The sequence below is a fragment of the Echinops telfairi genome, unplaced genomic scaffold (genome assembly GCF_000313985.2).
Source record: "Echinops telfairi isolate 266 unplaced genomic scaffold, ASM31398v2 ScPeMD7_3533;HRSCAF=4204_1, whole genome shotgun sequence".
In the NCBI taxonomy this organism is placed as follows: Eukaryota; Metazoa; Chordata; class Mammalia; order Afrosoricida; family Tenrecidae; genus Echinops; species Echinops telfairi.
The window spans coordinates 21,004,189-21,025,282 of NW_022107432.1; the positions used below are offsets into that span (position 1 = coordinate 21,004,189).

General features: G+C 41.3%; 1 protein-coding gene across 8 annotated transcripts in view; it reads left to right on the plus strand.

Annotated features, from left to right (window-relative positions):
• SUPT3H (SPT3 homolog, SAGA and STAGA complex component) overlaps window positions 1–21,094 on the plus strand; it is a 442,749-nt gene that overhangs the window by 258,818 nt on the left and 162,837 nt on the right. For all 8 annotated transcript variants that reach the window (XM_013006777.2, XM_045294851.1, XM_045294852.1 and 5 more), the window contains exons 3-4: window positions 10,520–10,606; window positions 14,466–14,556. In XM_013006777.2, the coding sequence (XP_012862231.2) occupies window positions 10,520–10,606; window positions 14,466–14,556 (178 nt within the window). The remainder of the gene's footprint in view (window positions 1–10,519; window positions 10,607–14,465; window positions 14,557–21,094) is intronic.

Sequence of the window (21,094 nt, forward strand, 5' to 3'; positions counted from 1 at the left end):
CCACAGCGCTCACTGCTTGCCATTTCAATTCCCCATCCGTTCACAGGCGTTTGAAACACAGTCGACGGTTTATGAGCGGATGAGCCATAGGTGGCAAAGCAGGGTGGAGATGGCATTAAAAACTCTTTTGACGGATGATTGATTTTTAAAGCTTCCTGTAGATGATGTGTGGAGTCAGTTAGTCTAGTATGACAGGCTGGAGAAAGTCAGCTGAGTGAGTTCCACCTGAAGGGGGAAATATGCTCTGGAACGTTCCTTGGACATCAGCCCTGAGAGCAGGAACCAGCAGCACCGTAGTGCAGCCTCCTCGCCGCCGTTCTCAGACCCAGCACCAGGGGCCACAGCTATGAGCCAGATTTCTATGGCTGGCACCCTCTCCATATACTCTATCAACAGAAAGGCAAAATTATGGAGTTGTTTTTGCCAAAACAAGGGCAACAATAATAGAAATAAAGTTAGAAATCAATTTTCCTCCGCCCCTGTGATTATCTGTTAGCATTACTCTATTCTTTCCATTTAGTAACACTGGCAATCATGACAGTGGTCTGTGTGTGGTCTGGTGTAATTCTGTGCCTCTAATACCCGATAGAGCCATGAAGATTCAGTGCAAGGTTTGTGTTTATTCCTAAACAGTGTAGAGTGAAATGAAATCAGGCTATCATGGGAAAAATCCAGCAGAATCCTTCGGGGTGGCGGGGGGATTGGGTTATTCACTCAGTCTTTCATCTGTTAGACCTTTGGGAAAAACGACAGCTCACCCTACGGACGTCTTTGAAGGTTGCTGAAGGGTGGGGCGGGGTGACATGGATGCCAAGAAAGCAACAGAGTAAACAAGGTAAACGCTTTCCTAAGCATACACTTTGAAGGTTACCAAACCTTTTATGAGTCTAAACTTTTAAGAAATGCAAACAAACTGTATCATTGAACTTTTAAGGTATGTAAATTTTTACTTTTTAAGCTATATATTTCATTGAACAAATTCAAGAGGGACTTTCTTCTTGCTTCAATTTTAATTGCATTTTTCAAGCCAGTAAACATTCATCTACTTTATTACTCTAATTTCCACTTAAAAATTTTTCCAAAATATTCTTTATTTCAAACATGGATGTGCTTAGACATGAAAGTTGCTTATGAATAAGCTTATATGCAAAAGAGGCTCAAAGTAAACATCCAAATGATTATTGTCTGTAGTTCTTCTAATTTCACATTTAAATCAGAGTCAGGGCTGCTGTCTTCATACAATAAATATGTAGACAGTGTTTACAGTAGTTTGTTGGGGTTTTTTTCTTCAATCTTTGCAGGCTTACATTGATTGTGGTCTGGCAATTTTTTAAAAAATACATAAATAAAAATGAATTCTTTGAACCATGAGATACTGATAATTATAGCTTTATCGTATATATTTTTTAATTTGACTTAACTGTGTTTGACTTACTATTCTTAAAAGAAGAGTTAAAATGTAACTCTAAAAAGCTAGGAACATCTTTTATCAATTTATATACTTGTTTATGTTTCAAATGTCTAAAGCAGTGGAAGGCCAGTCACCAACAAAGAATAAGGAGATCAGATGATAGGAAAATACTAAGTCAAATATCTTACACTTACAGTACTCCCAGTGTTAACTGTATTTAGTTACAACTCAGCTTCCTTTCAAACACTCCTCAGTGCTCAGTCTTTAGCCTGGGTCTACGTGAAACCACTGGCTTGGGTGTCCTGATCGAAACCCCTTTTTCTTTTGTCAAAAACGCCACCCCCTTCTAGCAATGAAAATGGTTTCAAAGGCAAATAACTATTTTTTTGTGGATAGACTTTAATATGCAATGTAGGTATCGTTCACTGATCCCATCTCCCTTTATCCTAAATGGGAAATCCATCTTGGAGAGAAACTTGAACGGATCGAGGTGAAAGATCTATTAGTAAGTACAAGGTGTGCACGCCTGGGCCTATCTCATAGGTCTGTTGTGGCAGTGACATGAAATAACATAATCTGAAGCATGACGCCCACATAGGTTCTAGTATAGTCAAGAAAGATTAGCTTAAGAAAGTAGGGAGACAGCCAGGTTAAGTGTGGGTGGTACTTCGCTCATCCACAAATGCTCTGAAAGCACACTAAATTAAAGCAAAAGAAAGAAAGAAAATGAGAGCGATCAAAGAGCCAATGGAAGGCTTGAAACGCGATGGAGGCTTCCAGTTGAATCGAGGCATGCTAAGGGCTCAGGAGACTCAGAGAAATGGAACCCGGAGCCCAGGAAAGCGCAGTGAGGTGTGCCACCCCCAACAGACCTGCCTCAGGTGAGGCGGACAAGAGGACTGGTAGACAGGAAAAGGACCTGTATTCATCTCAGGGGAGCTGCGCCCTCTCCTTTTGCCCTTCTGACAACATACTGCAGACTTGCTCTGGATAGGTTGAGTCCAAGGCGTTCTGGTATTAGTAACTCCAGGCCCAAGGTCAACCAACACTTAAGGAGGAAGCCTTCCGGAAAAGCCGTGCGTGCGTGCGTGCGTGCTTGCGTGCGCGTGCGTGCGTGTGTGTAATTCCCAAGATGATTTCCCAGAAGTGAAAGAGATGAGTGTACAGATTTAAGGGAGTCCACAATAAAATAGGATACCTGGTGGCGTTGGGCTGCGATCCTCAAGGTCCACAGTTCTAAACCACCAGCCGCCCCTCTGGAGAACGACGAGGCTTCCTGTCTCCCGGAAACAGTGACTGTCTTGAAAACACACAGGGGCAGTTCTACCCTGCCCTATCGGGTTCCCATGAGTTGGTATTGCCTCAATGGCAGTGAATTTTTTGTTGTTGTTTTTAACTTAACAAACTATGAGATTTGGGTCCTGTTTTATTCTTCTGCACATGGTGATCCAATTTTGCCAGCGCTATCTGTTGAAAGAGACTCTCATTTAATTTTATCTGGCTCTTTGTCAGAGAAAGTTGTCTGTGGGTGTATTCATGTATTTCTGGGTTCTCTACCCTGTGCCATTAGCCTCCGCACCTCTCCTTGTGCCAGGAGCAGGCTGTTTTCAGGACTGTAGCTGTGTTTTGAAGTCAGGGAGTGAGGCCGCCTACTTTGCTCTACTTCTTAAGAAGCTCTTTGATTACCCCGAGTCTCCTTTCTCTCCAGAAAGTTCGTGATTACTTTTTCCATTTCTCTCAAGAGTGAGATGTACAGATATTAGCAGCTGAGCTGCACTGTGAGCCAGGCATCCCTGTGATGAGGGTCATAGAGCTCAAAGGACCACAGACTCTGAGCCCGGGCACTTAGGCAGCAGTCACTCTCAAGCTGTGCCGTGCAGGACAGATCGCTATTCTGTTTCTTAGGTCTTGAAGGCTGAAGATGGCTGGGATTTCCAGCATCTTATCACTCCATGTGGCAAAAAAAAACACAAACCAAAAAACCCCCCATACAACTCTTCATACTCGTCTACAGGTTAAATCAGCTTCTCTTTACCCTTTCCCTAAGAGGCAGGTGTGTATTGGACAAGGATGTACTTTTGTTGATTCGTGTCAGCTATTCGGAGACCCTGGCTTTCAACACACCTGGTGGTGAAGGATGTTACTCCTTGAACTGCGGATCAGAGGTCAGCAGTTTCAGCCCACCAGTTGCGGAGGGGGGGCGAGGGTGGGGGGCAAGATGAGCTGTCTGCTCCTGGAGAGTTACAGCCTCACATAACCCTTTGGAGGGCTGTCATACACCCGAATCCACACCATGGCAGAGGGCTTTGTTGGGTTTTGTTTTGGGAAGGCTGGTTTTTCAAAGAACGTAGGAATCCCGATGTCAATACTGAAGCAGACAACGTTCTCACAAGGAGCCCTGGCTGCGTAGGGGTTTACAAGCCGGCTGCAACCTGCAGGAACTGGCGCTGGCCGGGAGAGAGTGGGGCTTTCCACTCAGGAAGCAGTCTCAGAAATGCACAGGCGCAGCCCTCCGTCGGCCTCGGGGGTCTCCACCAGTCAGAATCGCTCGATGGCAGTGATGTTTGTGAGTTTAATTTTCGAATAATCCCGATAATAAGATCATATCTATGTTGAATTTTTAAAAGGAAACGCAAACGCTGTATTTTTTTCAAGTATATATTCATGAGTAACATTTTACATGATTTCTCTTTGATCTCCCCATTTTAAAGGCTTCTGTTCGTGTTGTTTCCCAATTGTGGAAAAGTAGAGATGTTTCATTTTTTGGAAAAGCTGTACTTTTTTAAAATTGATGTTCATTTTTCTAATGCAGATCACTACTCAAAATATTTTAAATATACTGACTTCAAATTTGAGACACACCAATTTACAATTCGATCTAGGTAGTGTTCTAGGAACGGGGAATACCTACTGCAAAGGAATGAAGCGTGGCTCAGGTTCAGGCGCACACCAGGTTGTCTCCTCAGGGAAGTCACAGTGCTCTTCTCGTCATGCGCAGTGGGCAGGCGCTGCACGCCAGCAGAAAGCTCCTGCCGATGACCGCCCTCTCGCTGCTCTCAAGTCCAGAGCCCGTGTGTTAGCAGAGAACTGCTCCACCACGTTTTCCGTGGCTGAAATTTGAGAAATTAGCCTTCAAGCCTCTCTTCCAAGGCACCTTTGGGTCGTCCTTCAAGCCTCTCTTCCAAGGCACCTTTGGGTCGTCCTTCCAGCCTCTCTTCCAAGGCACCTTTGGGTCGTCTTGATCTTCCAGCCTTTCAATTGGCAGCCAAAGGCTTAACCATTCGCATCACACTCGGGGACTTCCGCAGCCAGAATAGAATGCTGGCATTCCATTCTCTCCTCGTTGAATTTTAGTTTCTTTATCTATACTCTAAACGAATCCAGGTCGACAAAATCTCTGGTTGCTATTGGTTGAAAATATATGGTGAGCCCAGAGATACAATGAATTTCTAAAACTATGATATTTACTTCATATTTTGAAAGCCCTTTGTGTATGAAATCAATGGAAATGTATGTGTAAATACATGCATTATATTGAATGTGTAGATGCTTATGAAAAATGGGTTGTTGATGTCTAAACAGCTCAATTCATTCATACGTAATACAAGATTTCTCATGGTTCATCTCTACTGTCTGAAGCCATTTTTTAGAATATTCCAGATTTAAGTTCATGACCAGTAATTTGCTTCCATTAAGATACATTGATCAACTATAGTTATCTCTGATTGCCCTACTCCAAACTAGGCTTACATGCTGATTTTATCTTTAATACCATCTAAAGATATGTGTAGCATAGGAGAATGGGCTTTAAATTAAGCTCCTAAAGTTACTTGTTTTGCATAGTTCAGCTGTAATCCTTAATAATTATACTGCTAGTTCTTGTTATATATTTTAAATATAAAATAACTAAAAAGAAAAGTTTAACTCGATTTATGAATTCTGTGGCCCATTGTCAAATCTGACCTGACAACTTTTTATAAATACAGTTTAATTGAAACAGACCCATGCCGACATTTTTTGTTTGTTTGTTTAATCATTTTATTGGGGACTCATACAACTCTTATCATAATCCATACATACATCCATTGTGTAAAGCACAATGTAAAGTACATTCATTGCCCTCATCATTCTCAAATATTTGCTCTCCACTTAAGCTCTTGGTATCAGCTCATTTCCCCCCCCTCCCTCCCCATTCCCCCCTCCCTCATGAACCCTTGATAATTTATAAATAATTATTATTTTGTCATATCTTACACTGTCCGACATCTCCCTTCACCCACTTTTCTGTTGTCTAACCCCCAGGGAGAATGTTATATGTAGATCCTTATAATTAGTTCCCCCTTTTTATCCCACCTTCCCTCTATCCTTCTGGTATCACCACTCACACCACTGGTTCTAAAGGTATCATCTGTCCTGGATTCCCTGTGTTTCCGGTTCCTATCTGTACCAGTGTACATGCTCTGGTCTAGCCAGACTTGTAAGGTAGAACTGGGACCATAATAGGGTGGGGGGGGAGATGCATTTAGGAACTAGAGGAAAATTGTATGTTTCATTGTTGCTACCCTGCACCGTGACTGGCTCGTCTCGTCTCCTCCTGCGACCCTTCGTAAGGGGGTGTTCAGTCGCCTACAGGTGGGCTTTGGGTCTCCACTCTGCACTCCCCCTCCTTCACAATGATAGGATTTTTTTGATGTTTGATACCTGATCCCATGACACCTCGTGGTCACACAGGTTGGTGTGCTTCTTCCATGTGGGCTTTGTTGCTTCTGAGCCGTGACTACTTTGTATTACAACAGCAAAATTGAGCTGTCACAACTGCAAACCAACAATATTTATTATGTGACCCCCATTGAGAGAGCTTGCCATCCTCTGCCATCGTCAGCCCTGTCCAGTAGACCTGTTCTGCATCGATGGAGATGTTTCATGTTTGTCCTATCTAAGACACTGGTCACTAGTCAGATGCAGCTATTTGACAAGTGTTACTGAGAACTGGACGTATTCATTTGCTATTAATTAGCTCCTATTTTAATTTCAAATAGCCACATATGCCTCGTGGCTACCAGGCGGGGACAGCCCAGTTCTAAACAGGTGGCAAGTGCAGACGCATGTGGATATGCTCTTTCACTATTGAAATTCAAGCAGCAGGGTGTCCGTTGGAAGCAGGGCTAGAGGTCCAACCAGGCAAAGAGCCATGGGATCAGTAATCACAATTGAGGTCATCAGCAGTAGAAAGAAAAGGCATTGACTCCAGAATGGGGTAAACAAATTATATACAACCCAGGCAAATTAGCCCAAGAGGTTCAGACTGATAATCTCAGGACAGATAGGTAAGCCTTAGATACAAGAGGTCTTAGAGACCATACAAGGATCCCAGGTACTACTCTGGGCTAAGCATTAGGCTACTGGCTGCAAGACTAGTAGTTCAAGCCTACCAGCTGCTCCTAAATTCTACCCTGCCAAAACAGCATCTCTGTGGGCCAGTGGGTGAGTGGTGTGGGGTGGAGAACGTGGATATGGATAAAGCTAGGGAGTAATGTCAGCTCACGCGTAAGGCAGAAACGTGTTTGCTTTAAAACTACAAACAAACAAAAAAGTTGCCCTTAGGGATCTTTAACCCTAGACCTAATGAAAGTTGGGGAGTAGGGGTGTCCATAAAATGGTAAAAGCATTCAAGGAAGCTTGTTAACAAGCTCAGTTAAGATTTTATAAACTGAGCCTTTAGGCTCCAAGGCTAGGTTACGTGATAAACACCACTGCAGATAAGCTTTCCTTGAGAAAATGATTTTAAAGCCTCTATTTTAAAGACTGGTATTTCCGATCATTGGAGGGAAGTATAAAAAGGCATCCGTGTAGAACTTAAATCACTGCAGTCTAAAATCTGAGATGAAAGCTAAAGTGTGATGAGAACGAACCCAAAAATACCCAGACTCACCGCCCTCCAGTCAATTCCAACATGTAGTGACCCTAGAGGACAGGGCAGAACTGCCCCTGAGTTTCCACTACCGTCACTCTTTATGGGAGTAGAAAGCCCTGTCTTTCTCCCTCGGAGCGGCTGGTGGTTTCGAACTGCTGACCTTTCGGATCTCAGATCAAGTATAACCCCTCCCCCACTGGGCTTCTTGATGAGAATGGAAATAGAGGGGGGAGGGGAACCTGTGGATTAATTCAGAGTTGTCAAGACCAGATTGAAGTTTTATACACTAATGGGGGGTTAGCGTGGTTCTGAGAGCAACCGTTGTGTAGATCATCTTTGAGGAAGATCCTTGCAGCAGTGAAAGTGCGGACTGATCGTAATTTGAAGACAATGGAATTTGGAAACCACTCAGCAAAAAACTCCCCGAAAGCCTGGGTAGGGGTGCATGCTGTGGAAGTAGAGAGCAAATTCAAAACCCCAGGCAAATTGAAACAAACACCAGAATTAACAGAAGTTGGTTAACATGTAATAGACAAGGGCACCTGAGCTGAGGTTGCTTGTTAGTCACTGAGAGCCAGGACACACCAGAGCAAGATTACGCCGGGATTCCAGGTGGGACATCTGGGGTAAGGCCTAAAGTTGAACATGCCCCTTTTCCTGCACGACTCCAGACAAAGTGTCCTGAATTCTTAAAGAGCAAACATGTCGGGTAACTTTCACTTTCAAACATTTGCTACAAATATATAATTAGTTTACTTTGAAAAATAAAATAGCATTCATTAAAATAAACTGAAATTGTATTACTTAGTTGCTATTGTGTTAGATTAATATTGTACCAAATTGCAAACCAAATCTCTTTAAGATTAAGAGTCTCATACTTGTATCCATACTGAGGAAAATTAACTCCCTGGGCTCATTAAAGGAGCCCTGCAAGCTCAATGCTTAAGCAGATAGCTGCTAGCTGAAAGGTTTGTTGTTGCCCCCCCCCCAGTGGTTCTTTGGGCAGGCACTGTAGTGATCCTCTTTCATGATCACTGCCTAGGTAGGAAACCCTCCAGGCAGCTCTGTTCTGTTACCTTGGGTGGCTGTGAGTTGGCCTGGACGGGGCAGCACCTGGCCACGCATGCTCATTCAACTAAAGGACAGGGCTTAAAGCCTGTATCGTTTATACCACTGGGAGGAGGATTGTAAAATTTTATTTATAAGATTTGCATATAGTACAGTTTATTTACTTATGTGACAAAACACTGATTACTTGGGGAAAATGAGTTAGGGAATGATAGCCTGATCTTATCTTACCTGAGAATAAAATAATATTTTTCTAGTAGTTTGCACTGTCACATCCTCACTTAAAGAGGCAGTGCTGCCTCTGGTTCACTCCCTCTATGTATCCAGGAAACTGGATATAAGGCTGTATTCTCCACGCTGGTTGCATGTATTTGAGAGATGTCTTATTTTTTAAAATCCATGTACATGTATTTGCCTGACACTCTTTTAAAAAATGTTATATTGAGACATTTTAAGATATCAAGCCATTCAGTCATTCAATCAGATTAGGAAGAGTTGTACAATCATCACCACAATCCACATTGGAACATTCTCTTCCTTCTTGGATTCGATGCTGTTAACGCCACATGTCCCACCAACCTCCCCTTCCCTGACCCTGAAGCAATTATTAATCCAGCTGCTGTCTCCACAGATCCCCCATTCTGAGTTATCTATATAGAAAAGCATACAAAACCAAGACAAAAAACAAATACAGACCCACCAACAATGTGCCTGAAACTCTTACACTTTTGTGTGTGTGTGTGTGTGTGTGTGTGTGTGTGTGTGTTTTAAGCATGTTCATGTTTGTTGAAGTTTTTTAGTTTCTTTTTGGCTAGATACATCATATTTTTTTAAAAAACACCTTTCTTTTAAAATAATTCACAGTTAAATTTAAATATCTATGTTTAGGTAGAATTTTGTTTATATACCAACCTCCAGTATCCAGGAAATTCAGTGGTAAGGCTGACACATAGGAAGTTTATAGTCTATTTTGTAGTCTGTGTATTTAGAGAAGGTTTGAAGCTTAGTTAGCAGAATCCCTTGAATGCTCAAGCAGAATTTCTTTAGCACAAATGCATGATTTGATTTCATGTAATTGTTAAGACAACAGTGTGTCACTTTTCTCAGGAATATGTCTTAGATTTATTATTTTGAAAGAAAGGCGTTTGGGAACAGCTTTTATATGTAAATATTTTTATAATATTTCAGATTGGATTGAGTTGGTTTGTTGCAATCAGCATGGGTTGATCAAACTTGGAAGAAATTACAGGCACATTTTTGTAGTGTTTTTCTCCGGCATCTTTATTTTTTTCAGATGGACGTATTTTATGTTCCTTCCAACTAATCAAAATAAGAAGCTGATCTTGCCAGTGCCAAAATATAGAACTATCATTTTTCACATTCTTTTTATTTTCTAGGTCATTTTCAAGTAAGATTGTATTTCGAGGACTTCTGAATTCCTGAAAACTCTGACTTTGTAGATAGAAGGACCCAGATGAACATTTCAGGGGAAGCTAACTTTTCATGCAGTGTGTTTTGTGTTGTACGTTCCAGATACAGTTAACTTTGTATGTGTGTGATTAGTGTGGAAAGAAATTAATGCAGTCCAGTATTATGATTTATGGACTGAATCCTTTACCCACTGAAGACTTGCCAAAACGAAAAGGTTTTTTTTGCCCCCCTTTGGATATTAGAAACAGCTACTGTTTTTGTTGATCTTTTCAAGTTCTGAATGGGCCTATTTGAAATCATACCAGCATGGGAGCTCAGATTAATAATATATGTATTCAAGTAGTGATCCTGAGTGAAGCCATTGCTCACATGGGTCTGAAGGATAAAATTTCATAAAATTATTTTCAGGTGCATTAATGCATTTCTGGAGGCTGCACATGATTTTTCTTGTGCAGGAAAGAAATCAAGGATTTCTGTTTATTGTATCAGTTACAGGTGGGCTCATAAGTTAATTTAATTGCTTTTTTTTTTTTAATATCCGAAAACAGAAGACATTCTGCTTTTAAAAGCAGTGATAGGGTTGCTGTATGGTTCCCAAAGGTTTTTAACGCATAGTACTTTAATCTCCCCTGAGACGGCATGGCTGTAGTATGTGTATATTATTGAGACAATTTTCTACTTTCTTTCATTGCTAGTTACAGCAAGCTGCAGAAATTTCTCAGCTGAGAGGAGCAAAGGTGATCTCTGCGGAAGATCTTTTGTTTTTGATGCGCAAGGATAAGGTAATCCAGCGTTTTATTTTTTGTCAGATTAAGGTGCGGGCTTGGTGCCTCCTTCCTTGACACAGCCTTGTCAGGTGGCTTTCAGAGTAGAGCCCCGACTCTGTGTGACCCGATGCCTTTGGTCTCCATCGTCTGCACCGCAAGGTGCGCAGACTGAGAACTGATGCCGATAGACAGACTTCATGTGAAAACCATAGTGGGCAACTGTCTCCTGCCACCCTTATACATCTGATTAGATGTCTCCATAGTGACGAGATATGCAATAACTGTAACTGTGATCTGATAAAGGGATATAACTGAATGGGTGTGTATGTTTACCTCTATTTTATTACATATTAGTAGGCGATGTAGAATAGCTTGTTACTTTCATTTGAAATCAAAATTTACTTTGTGGCATGCATGTCCAGGAAAAAGCAAATCATCAACATGAGAAGCCTGACAGCCTAAATAGGTACCATGATTTCTATTTGCTTTAACGTTAAATATCTACTTTCTTATTCTTTGAACTCTGACATTCAAATATTCCAACCAGTGTTTGTATGTCAAACGTTTTCCTATCTCCCATGAATAGCTAATTGAAAATATCTACAGTGTCATACACGTTTTCAGTAAATGTTTCATTCACAAATAATTGACATATTTAAAAACCTAATGTTCCATCTTTCATGTCTCACTTGCTATTCCCTGACCTTTTCATTATACTCTCTCGTTCCTCTTCTACCATGTCTCTATTTCCATGGCTCAGTGTTTGCCACGGCTATGAATGTCTTTTCATTCATCAGTAAGCATCCCATCCCATACCCTTTTGGACAGCCTTGTTAGCATTCTAATATCTAGTTGTCTGATTTCCATCCTGGTTGACTGGCTATTAACTAAACATGAATCAAGTGTTTTGTCTTCCTTATGAGGTGTAATGAAACTCAAGGTTCCACACGGCACCCAGACCAGTGTGCCAGTCAATTTTATAAAAGGTTAGCTCAACTACTCTCAGATGATAGGAAGAACATAACAAAAGAGAAGTCTTCACTGCCGAGAGGCTAATGAGCTCCTGTGGGAAACCTGTTGGATTTCTTTGAAGAACCGTGTTGAAACGCACAGGATTTCAAGGTCGAGGCCTCCGGTTAGAGAGGATAGAGGATTTGTTGAACTGGCTGGAGGTCTCTGCCCAGATTGACGCTCAGGTGTCATGGCAGTCAGTATGTAGAATGGACCAAATGCGGCGAAACTAAATTGAACGCCAGTTCAAGAACCCAGACAAAGCTATGATGAGGATGGTGACTCTCGGAATGAATCGGAAGAATTCTGAGAAATAGTAAAGAATAAAAAGGTGAAGGATTGCGGTGACCGCATTGTGTGTAGGAGACTAAAGAGAAGTCGATCCCATACAGCAATGGAGTTGGGAAGCAGCAGCCTACAGGTGTTGCTGGCTGCCACGTGGACCTGCAGGAAATGTTCTTCTGCAGGTGACTGGGGACCATGGAGTTACATTCGTAATTCAGAGACTGTCTCCAAGTTTTCTGTTTACTCACAGGGCCATTTTTTAAAGGTTGGCTCATCAAGGGGTCCACACTGACCCTTTTTTCCTGACCTTTAGGGGAAGGCAACATCTGCAAGCATGTAGAAACTCCAAGAACACACACCAGTAGTTGGCCATGCTCTCCCGCTGCCCAGAGAGAGGGTTTCTTAGCCAGAACCTGTTTAGCAACACAGAGCGTAGTCATGGTTCTATAGGTTGCCAATTTTCTCATCGCCCCCACCCCAGTGACAAGTGCTTCATATGCTGCTCAATTCCAAAAAAAGAATTTAAGGTAGCTTACATAGGTATATGACCAAAAAAAGAGAAAGTATTGAATAAAGAAAAAAAAAAAAAGAGGGTAGCAGTATACTATAGGTACATGAGGGTTTTTTTCTTTTAAAAATACCACTTCTGGGAGAATTTTTTCTTATTTTTATTCAAGCAATATTTGTTGCCTGCCTGTGCTGTTTGATGTGGCCTGGCAGCACAGTGGCTAAGTGCTACTATCTGAAAGGTCACCAGCCGCTCTGCAGGAGAAAGATGTGGCAGTAAGGGTGACAGTCTTGAGAGAGACCACATGGGGCAGTTCTACCCTGTCGTACAGGGTCACTATGACTCGAAATAGACTCAGTGGCCATGGGATTTATGGTTATTTTTATGTTCTAACTTTTGCACTAACAGCTTCACACCCCCTCATTTATTTCTCTGTAACATAGGCACATGCCAATTGACTGAGCCTCCTCGGTCATGTCTGCTTCCCGCTCTGCTGAGCTCGAGCTATAAGACTGTTATTAACCTCAATGCCCCTACATTTAGAAAGGAGATGGTGATCTTTGCCTATGTCAAGCACGTAAAAGGTGCTCTGTAAAATGCTGTGCATTTGAATTATTAATAGAAAGCTTAAACCTGGGAACCTCAAAGGAAGCTTAAAGATTGGGAACCAATGATGATACTTTCTAAGTGCAAGCACACAAAAGCTACAAAGTAAGCAATGTTGTGGTCTCTAATAAAACTGATGACGACCATCATTAAGACCCAACGCTTATTCATCAGCATTGAGTTTCAGAAAAATATGTTTCTCAGATTACAGAATGTTTTCCAGAAATATACACAGACAGCAATTTTTCTAACTGAAAGAAAACATCCTTGGAGAATAAAAAGGAGACTGCTTGGCTCTTTGAAACAGTTGTTGTAAACTGGTCTCAGTGTTTCAGAAATCAGTTTTTAGAAACGCATTTTTGTCTTGTATATATACAAAACTTTATACTGTGAGTGCAGTCAGTTTGGTATGGAGAGAATGCTATTTTTCACAATCTTAAGAAAGAATTTAAATATTTTTATAAGGAAAAAAAGTAATTACTGTGATCTTGAAGCATCTGAATGCTTGCTCATGAAAAATGCTTTTAAAAATACTTGAGTTTTAGCTCTTTGTATATTTTATTTTTAAATCACTTTATTGGGGGCTCTTACAGCTACTATAACATTTCATACATCAATTGTATCAAGCATATTTATTTGTACATATGTTGCCATCATCATTTTCTAAACATTTACTTTCTGTTTGAGTCCTTGGTATCAGTTCCTCTTTTTTCCCTCTCTCCCTTCCTCCCACCCTTGGGACCCCTTGATAAATTACAAATTATTATTGTTTTCATATCTTACACCCGACCACTGCCTCCCTTCCCCCATGGTTTCTGTTGTCCATCCCCCTGGGTGGTGGGGAGGATGGATTATGCCTCCATCATTGTGATCAGTTCCCCCTCCCCACCTCCTCCCTCCTCTCCAGTAGCACTCCTCCCATTCCTGTGCCCAGGGGCTTATCTGACCTGGATTCCATGTGTCCTGAGCTCTTACTTATCCCAGTGTACATGTTCCTGTCTAGCCAGCACTGAAGGGTAGGACTGGGGTCATGAGAAAGCCTCAGAGAACCACAGGAATATTGTGTATTTCATGGGTGCTACACTGCGCCCTGGTTCACTCGTCCCTTCCATAGGTGTATGTGTGTATACCTTGTGACCCTTCTGTGAGGGGAGGTCCTATTGTCTACCTCGTTCTCAACAATATTTTAAAGACCTTTTCCTTTCGTTGTATTATGCTGGGGCTTGCGATATTTAACCCAGTGTGTCTTGGGATAAACATTTGTAGTGTGCTTGTTAAGAATTACTCAGCAAAACGCACAGCATTTTGATAGTGTTTTTCAGGGACTGGTTTTCAGAAGTAGATCTGTAGGCCTTTCTCTGAGGTGCCTCTGAGTGAACGCAACCAAATTTAGTTCCATGGGAGCCTTTATGCAGGAAGCTATACATGTGTATTTATTGTCTTATCCCCCCCTTTTTTTTACAGAAAAAACTTAGAAGACTGCTAAAATACATGTTCTTCCGAGACTACAAATCAAAAATTGTTAAAGGCATAGATGAGGATGAACTTCTGGAAGGTAAACAGAGCACGGCACGAGAAACAGTAGCTTACTGCACACGTGTGCGGGCTGACCCAGGAATGCCAGGGCGGGGGGAAGATGCAGCCCTCTGTAGACAGTGTCGTTCAGACATGGCCAGACACTTACTCACCAGTTTGATTTTGTGATTTGCTATTCATGTGACTCCATTTCCAATCTAATATTTCAGTTATTTTTTCATTGTTTCTTTCCTTACATCACATTATCGTGAAACTATGAATGTCATTCAATTTTAGAACCATGGATTTTTCGCAAGCATAATTTTTTTTTCTGTGATGGATGTAGGGAGCTACAATTTTCATTTATCTTTGAAACTAACATATGTTTTATTTTTTAAGTAATATATTTTAAACTGTGGCAGATATGTTTTATGACACTTAAGTTACCTCATTATGATGTATTTCTGTACTGTTTGAAATATGATGAAAATTGTAACAAAGGAGAAAAAGACTTATTTTTATCAGTCCACCAACTCAACTTTCCATGTTAGAATATTTTTAAAGCTGCTAGTGGTACAAATCAAAACTGTGCTAGGCTGAACATGCATGCGTAATATACAATAATTATTTAATTAAAAGAAATATGTTGTGTTTTTTAAATTACTGAAATGTTTTGTATGCTAACAACCATTATTACATGATTATCATAATTCATTACTGATAGGTACAATGCTAAGCAGATAAAGATGCCAAAATAACTATTGGGTTAAAGATAATTCCATAAAATTATAACTATCTGAAGTGTCAACAAACTTTGATTAAAAACTAGTTATTTTAATTCACTCTCAGCATATCAACAGGTAAAACAGTCCTGCAAAAAAATTTTAAATACACATGTACACACACACAGACACACATGTGTCTTTGTCATGAACTTCTTGAAGCCTTCTCATATATTTCTGTACAAATAAACTAATGTTACCGATGTAATATTGCTGCAATTCTCAGACATGTATTCCAGAAAAATTGTTCTCCTGATAAATGTAATACTTTTTAATTGAGGACATGACGAATGTAGGCCCGAACTCTCATCGCTCCCAGTTCTTCTCTCTGTGGGGCCTTGTTTATAAGAGGAAATGGCACGACCTGCCATATAGAGTACTTGTGTGAGTTAGACAGACCACATAAAAACACAGGAGATATTTGCTAGGGAACTAATGGTGGCTGTTAATGTCATGCTTTGCTACCAAAAAGTTCAGACTGGTAAGATACAGAATTTAGTTCTGCTCACACCACCCTATTCGTTTTATACCACCCTCTTATTGTTCATTTTAAATGTCTCCACATTATTGTATTGTATATTTCTGTGTCTTATTAAAACATGTTTAAATTGTTGGGATAAGTTATGACATAAAATATTCAGATAGGATACATCTACTTCTGAAGTAAGGCTTGGCTATGAGGAGGTCAGTGGACTCTCCCAATAAAACAACTGTCTTAACGGGTGAATCACTTTGTAAACAATAAAGTCTCTAGAAATTGTTCTCAGGCATATAGTAAGTGGAAAAACATGTCGTCAAGAAAATCTGTTAAACCTGGCTACCACGCTGAAAGTCTGATGGATTTGAGCCTCAGGCAGCTCCTATTGCTCTCCATGAGCACCCATATTACTCTGCGCTACTCCAGATCATTGTGGCTAAGAACACTGACACCACCCCCACCCCAGCCCCCCACTCTCAGTCTAGGAGAGCAGGAGGCCAGCACATCTTATCTCCCCTCGGCTCTATTTTCCAGAAACGCTATTGTAGTTATTCAGCCCCTATAGATAGGTGAGAGCTCGATCCTTGACAGGGAAGGCCGAGAATACTCGATGCCGATTGTCCTCTCCGACTAGCCCTCTCATCAGGAGAGAAGGTCCCCACGAGGAAGGATAAGCCTAAAAGAAAAGAGGCTCTCCTGTCTAGGTGCTCAGCCTTGCTGTGCTCACTGCCAGCGAGTTGATGCCAACTCATGTAACTGTGTATATAGGAGTAGAAAGCCTCATCTTTCTCCTGGGGAGGGGCTGATGGTTTCGAACTACTGAACATGTGGATGGCCACCCAAAGCATGACCACTACACCACCAGGGATCCCTAAAACAAACTCACTGCCATTGAGTACATGGGAATATCTCCCAGAAAGGATCACAGTTATGCCCACCCCAGCTTGGACACCGTGCTGCAGACTAGGAACAGAGAGCTGTGCAGCTCTCCCTGAGGAAACTGCCAGGAGCAGAACAGGGAGAACACATAGAGGGTGGGGTGGGGCCAGCCAGCAATACAATTGACTTTCAGAGGAATTTTTTGGACTTAGACTAAAGTCATTCCCAAAAGAAAGCCTTATCTTTCTCCCGCAGAACAGCAGAGATTCAAACTGCTGATCTTGTGGTTAGCAGCCGAAGGAGCACACCACTAGGCCACCAAGGCTTCTTTAAGTATGACGATCATCTTTCATAAAGTAGAAAACCTGAAGGCCCAGAGCAAATTCTGTTGTTGGAAGTGTGATCACCAAGTGAAAAGCTCAATGGAGGTACTCAACAGTAGCGGTCAACTGACAGAGTCATCACCGGCAAAGGAGCCCTAATAAGGTCAGCCTGCGATTTCTCTTCCAAGCTGTGACCCAGAAGGCAACGGGGTGACGTGTTTAGAATGCTGAAAGGAAAACAAAAACAAAACCCTGCTAACTGAGAAACTGACACTGACCAAAACTGCCACTCAAAGATGAAGCTGAAACACAAAACCGTCCTCTATAAATAAAAATGAAGAGAATTAACTGCCAGTCGAGCTTCCGCTATAGCTATGGTAATTGATAAGAACCCTTCCTCTTTTCATTAATTTGTAGATTGCTTATAATTTGAGTTTTCATTTGACTTTTACTCCAGGGGTTATTAAAGACAGATGTTTTAAAATTTCTACATAGAGAACACCTTGTTATTTGAGATGTTTTATTGATTATGGCTCACGATCAAAATGTATGACATAAAGCCTCTACCTTTTAGAATTATAAAGTGTTTATTGTGGATTTCAGGGTGCTCTGATTGTACTCATATAGGACATCCTTGCCCTGCATCTCCCGCCCTTACTTCCCTAGCTTTCTTACCAAACTGTGTGAGGCTTACCTACATCTGCATGCAAGTGAGGATTCACATCCTGCGGCCTTCCACGTGAAGAGACCCAGCCAGCCGGGGCTTTCTTCAAACTATTGTCTAGTTAACCACAGGAGACCAGCAGGGAGGAGCATGGGGTGGGAGCCAGGCAGTGGTGGATATTGGAAACAGCTTGGCCTTGAGGGATCTGTGAGAGTTTGGAGAGAAGATTGACACAGGACATTCCAGAATAATATGTCTCTTGAGAAGAGGCATAGCTAGCAAAACTTGACGGGAGAATGAATTCTCCATATTCCAGAAGCTGGAAGAATGAGAGCATTCTCTGAGGGCCCCAGAAAGGTTCTGGCCATCTACCTGTTGTAGTCTCGCATCTTCCTTGCTTTACCTTCCACTCACTACCTGTGAGCGCAGGAGCAGTTCTGCTCTGCCCGGTAGGGCTGCTCTGAGTCAGAATTGACTCGATGGCAGTGAATCTGGTTGGTTTATGGACTGATAGGGTTCCTTTTACATAAGATGCTATAACAGCCACACCTGATGCAAGAAGGGGGGTGGGGACGTCTATGGGTGAAATCCAACTAAAGTACAAGAGAATGAGACAAAGACGAACCCAACACCTACCCAGAAAAAAAATAGAGCTCGGAGGAAGGAAGCAACTTAAATTAAAAAATAGAGTTGTGATTTTCAAATGTAGCACAGAGACATTTTCTGGAGAATGCAGCCATTGAGAGACACCAGAGTGCACTGCACTGGCTAAGTCAGCTGCGTGAGATCTCTTCCCCGTGTCAAAAAGCATGGAGGCTAAGAACTAAGGTGCGCCTGTTCTCAGTCACCTCCTGTGCATGTGAAAGTCGAGCAGTGAGTGAGGAAGACTCAAGAGGACCGGGTGCGTTTGAATGACGGTGCCGGCAAAGAGCACTGAAATTGCCCCGCACTGCCTTACGTCAGACGGGTCTGTCTGGGAAGAAGTACGGCCAGAATGCTCCTCAGGGACGAGGATGGCGAGACTCTGCCTCACCTGCTTTGACCCTGTCAGGCAGGCAATCGTGCTTGTGTGGAGAAGGAGTCATGCTGGGTAAAGTCTCAGAGGGGCAGTGAACAAGAAGACGGCCCAGACGTGGCTGCCGCAGTGGGTTCAGGCATAAGAATAGCTATGAGGATGGGCGAGACTGGCACTGTTTCGCTCTCTTGCTGGTAGGGTCTCCATGAGTTGGAACCTGACAATAGAAACACCCAGGACCCCCCAATTAAATAACTGAGTACAGTCACTCCAGTCACTCCTGGGACCAAGTCAGGAGCCTGGAACATAAATGCAGTCCCTGTAACCAAGCAGAACAAAATCTATACCAATCAAATGATGAGATAGCAGAGAAGAGGGGCAGGCGATAGATCTCGGGGCCTTAATGTTCATTTGACGGGCACTCCAGAAAGAGAAAAGCAAAATGTGAAGGGAAGCAAATTTTCAGATAAAAAGTGGAAGAGAATATTCTTAATTGTAAGTAAACCGAGGCTACAAAGTAAAAGGATGATTGAGTTCCAGGCTTTTTTGATGAGCAAAGATACACACTTGAAATATGCCAGTGAAAGTACTGATCTCTGAACATAACATGAAACATCTTAACAAATCCACAGTCTTAACTCCCCACTCCTTAAAATAATAATTGAGCAAATAAAATTACCGTTGGAATTTTATGATACTGGAGGCTAGAATACTTAAACAATTAATTATGAAATTGCCACAAAGTTTATCTTTATGAATAGAAATAAGAGTGACTACCATGGATCCGACTCACTGATAGTAATTCAGGAGAATTATAAATAAGTAATAGGACATGAGTAAAATGTCCTAATTACTTAGAAATTAAGAAGTACACTCCTACATAATTCCAGGATTAAAATGGATGACAAAAGAATCAAAGAGATAAATTCTTTATGCCGACATCTCTAGGAATTAGTGAGAGTAGTCTTTAAAGTGAAAATGGGGAAAATCTTTTGTTTACTGTGACCATCAAAACTAATAGAATTAGGAGTAAACATGATGAGAAAGGGAAAGCTAATTGAAGAACATTGAGCCTAATTGTACGGAATGGAAAAAATATATTTTCTAGGACAGGAGAAATATCACATGCATGATTATTACATAACTTTTACATAGATCTAGATATAATCTCAAAATTGTTTTTCTGGAATTGTCTGAAAATATGTTAATATTTCTGTGGTGGAATAAATATTCATAGGTAACTTGGAAAAGATAGGAGAAAAGAGTAGACTATACTGTAAAGCATATGGTGTCATATGCTGTTAGATAAGCAGATCAGTGAAACAGAAAATCCATGAATAGAACCTGAAGGGGCGTGTGCATGTATGACAAAAATCCAACTTCACCGGGTAAAGTCATGTTATTTAATTGAGGGGTATGGACACCTAACTATCCATTGGAAAACAAAGTGAATTTACAAACTGTACAAGATGAAAAGTAAATCCCAATAGGAGTAATGATGAAAAATGTGTCCCCAAATGAAAACAATATAAATCTGAAAGAAAACTGACGGGATTGCGTTTATGTTCTGTGGGAACGGAATGAAACAAGAAATTACAGACGCAAAGGTAAACTTATTTGACAATATAAAGTTAAAAGGTGCTCTAATGCTCTAAAATCAATAGATAAATTATAAACCAGGAAGAATTTTTAATTCAAGTGATAAAGGGTCAGTATAAAAGAACTCATTATATTAATAAGCAAAAGACAGTCCAGTTGGGCAGTCGTCAAAGGATGACGTTACGCAGTTAATAGAAAGGTGTATAGTCCACAAACATATAAGAACAACAATTAACTTCATTTACAATTAGGGAAGTCAAATGTTTCATTCACAATAGTATGTCACTTTATACCCATTAGACTTTTTCCATGTAAGGAAAAGGCAGTTAGCCTTGTTGCTGGAAGGTAATGTGTTAATTACTTTGAAGATCATCTTATAATGCTTATTAAAGTTTAAAGTGTTTATAATGTTTAGCCCAGTATTCCCACTTCTGTGAATCAGTGCCCTGAAACTTACACTTCTGAAAACAACAGCAACAATTTTAAGCTTCTATTTCAGCATTTTCTCCTCTGGCAAAAAGGCAAAACAAAACAGAACGAAGTGCATGCCCCCCTCCCCCCAGGGGACTGGTTCCAAAGCTGTGGGACTTGCATACCATGTACTTTTACCGAAGCCCAATCCAGACTGAAGCAGAACCATCTCACTCTGGATTTGGAGCGATCCTTGTCTCTCATTGACTGAGTTTAGAAGTGAGGTCAAAAATGCTTATGAGAGGACTTCAAAAATGTCTACAATCTTTTCACTCCAGTTTACACGGATTTTGAGTCCCCTGTGTGTATGCAAAAAAAATAGACGAGAAGAACCTTTTTGTTAAAGGCAGATGTAAATAAAAGACCT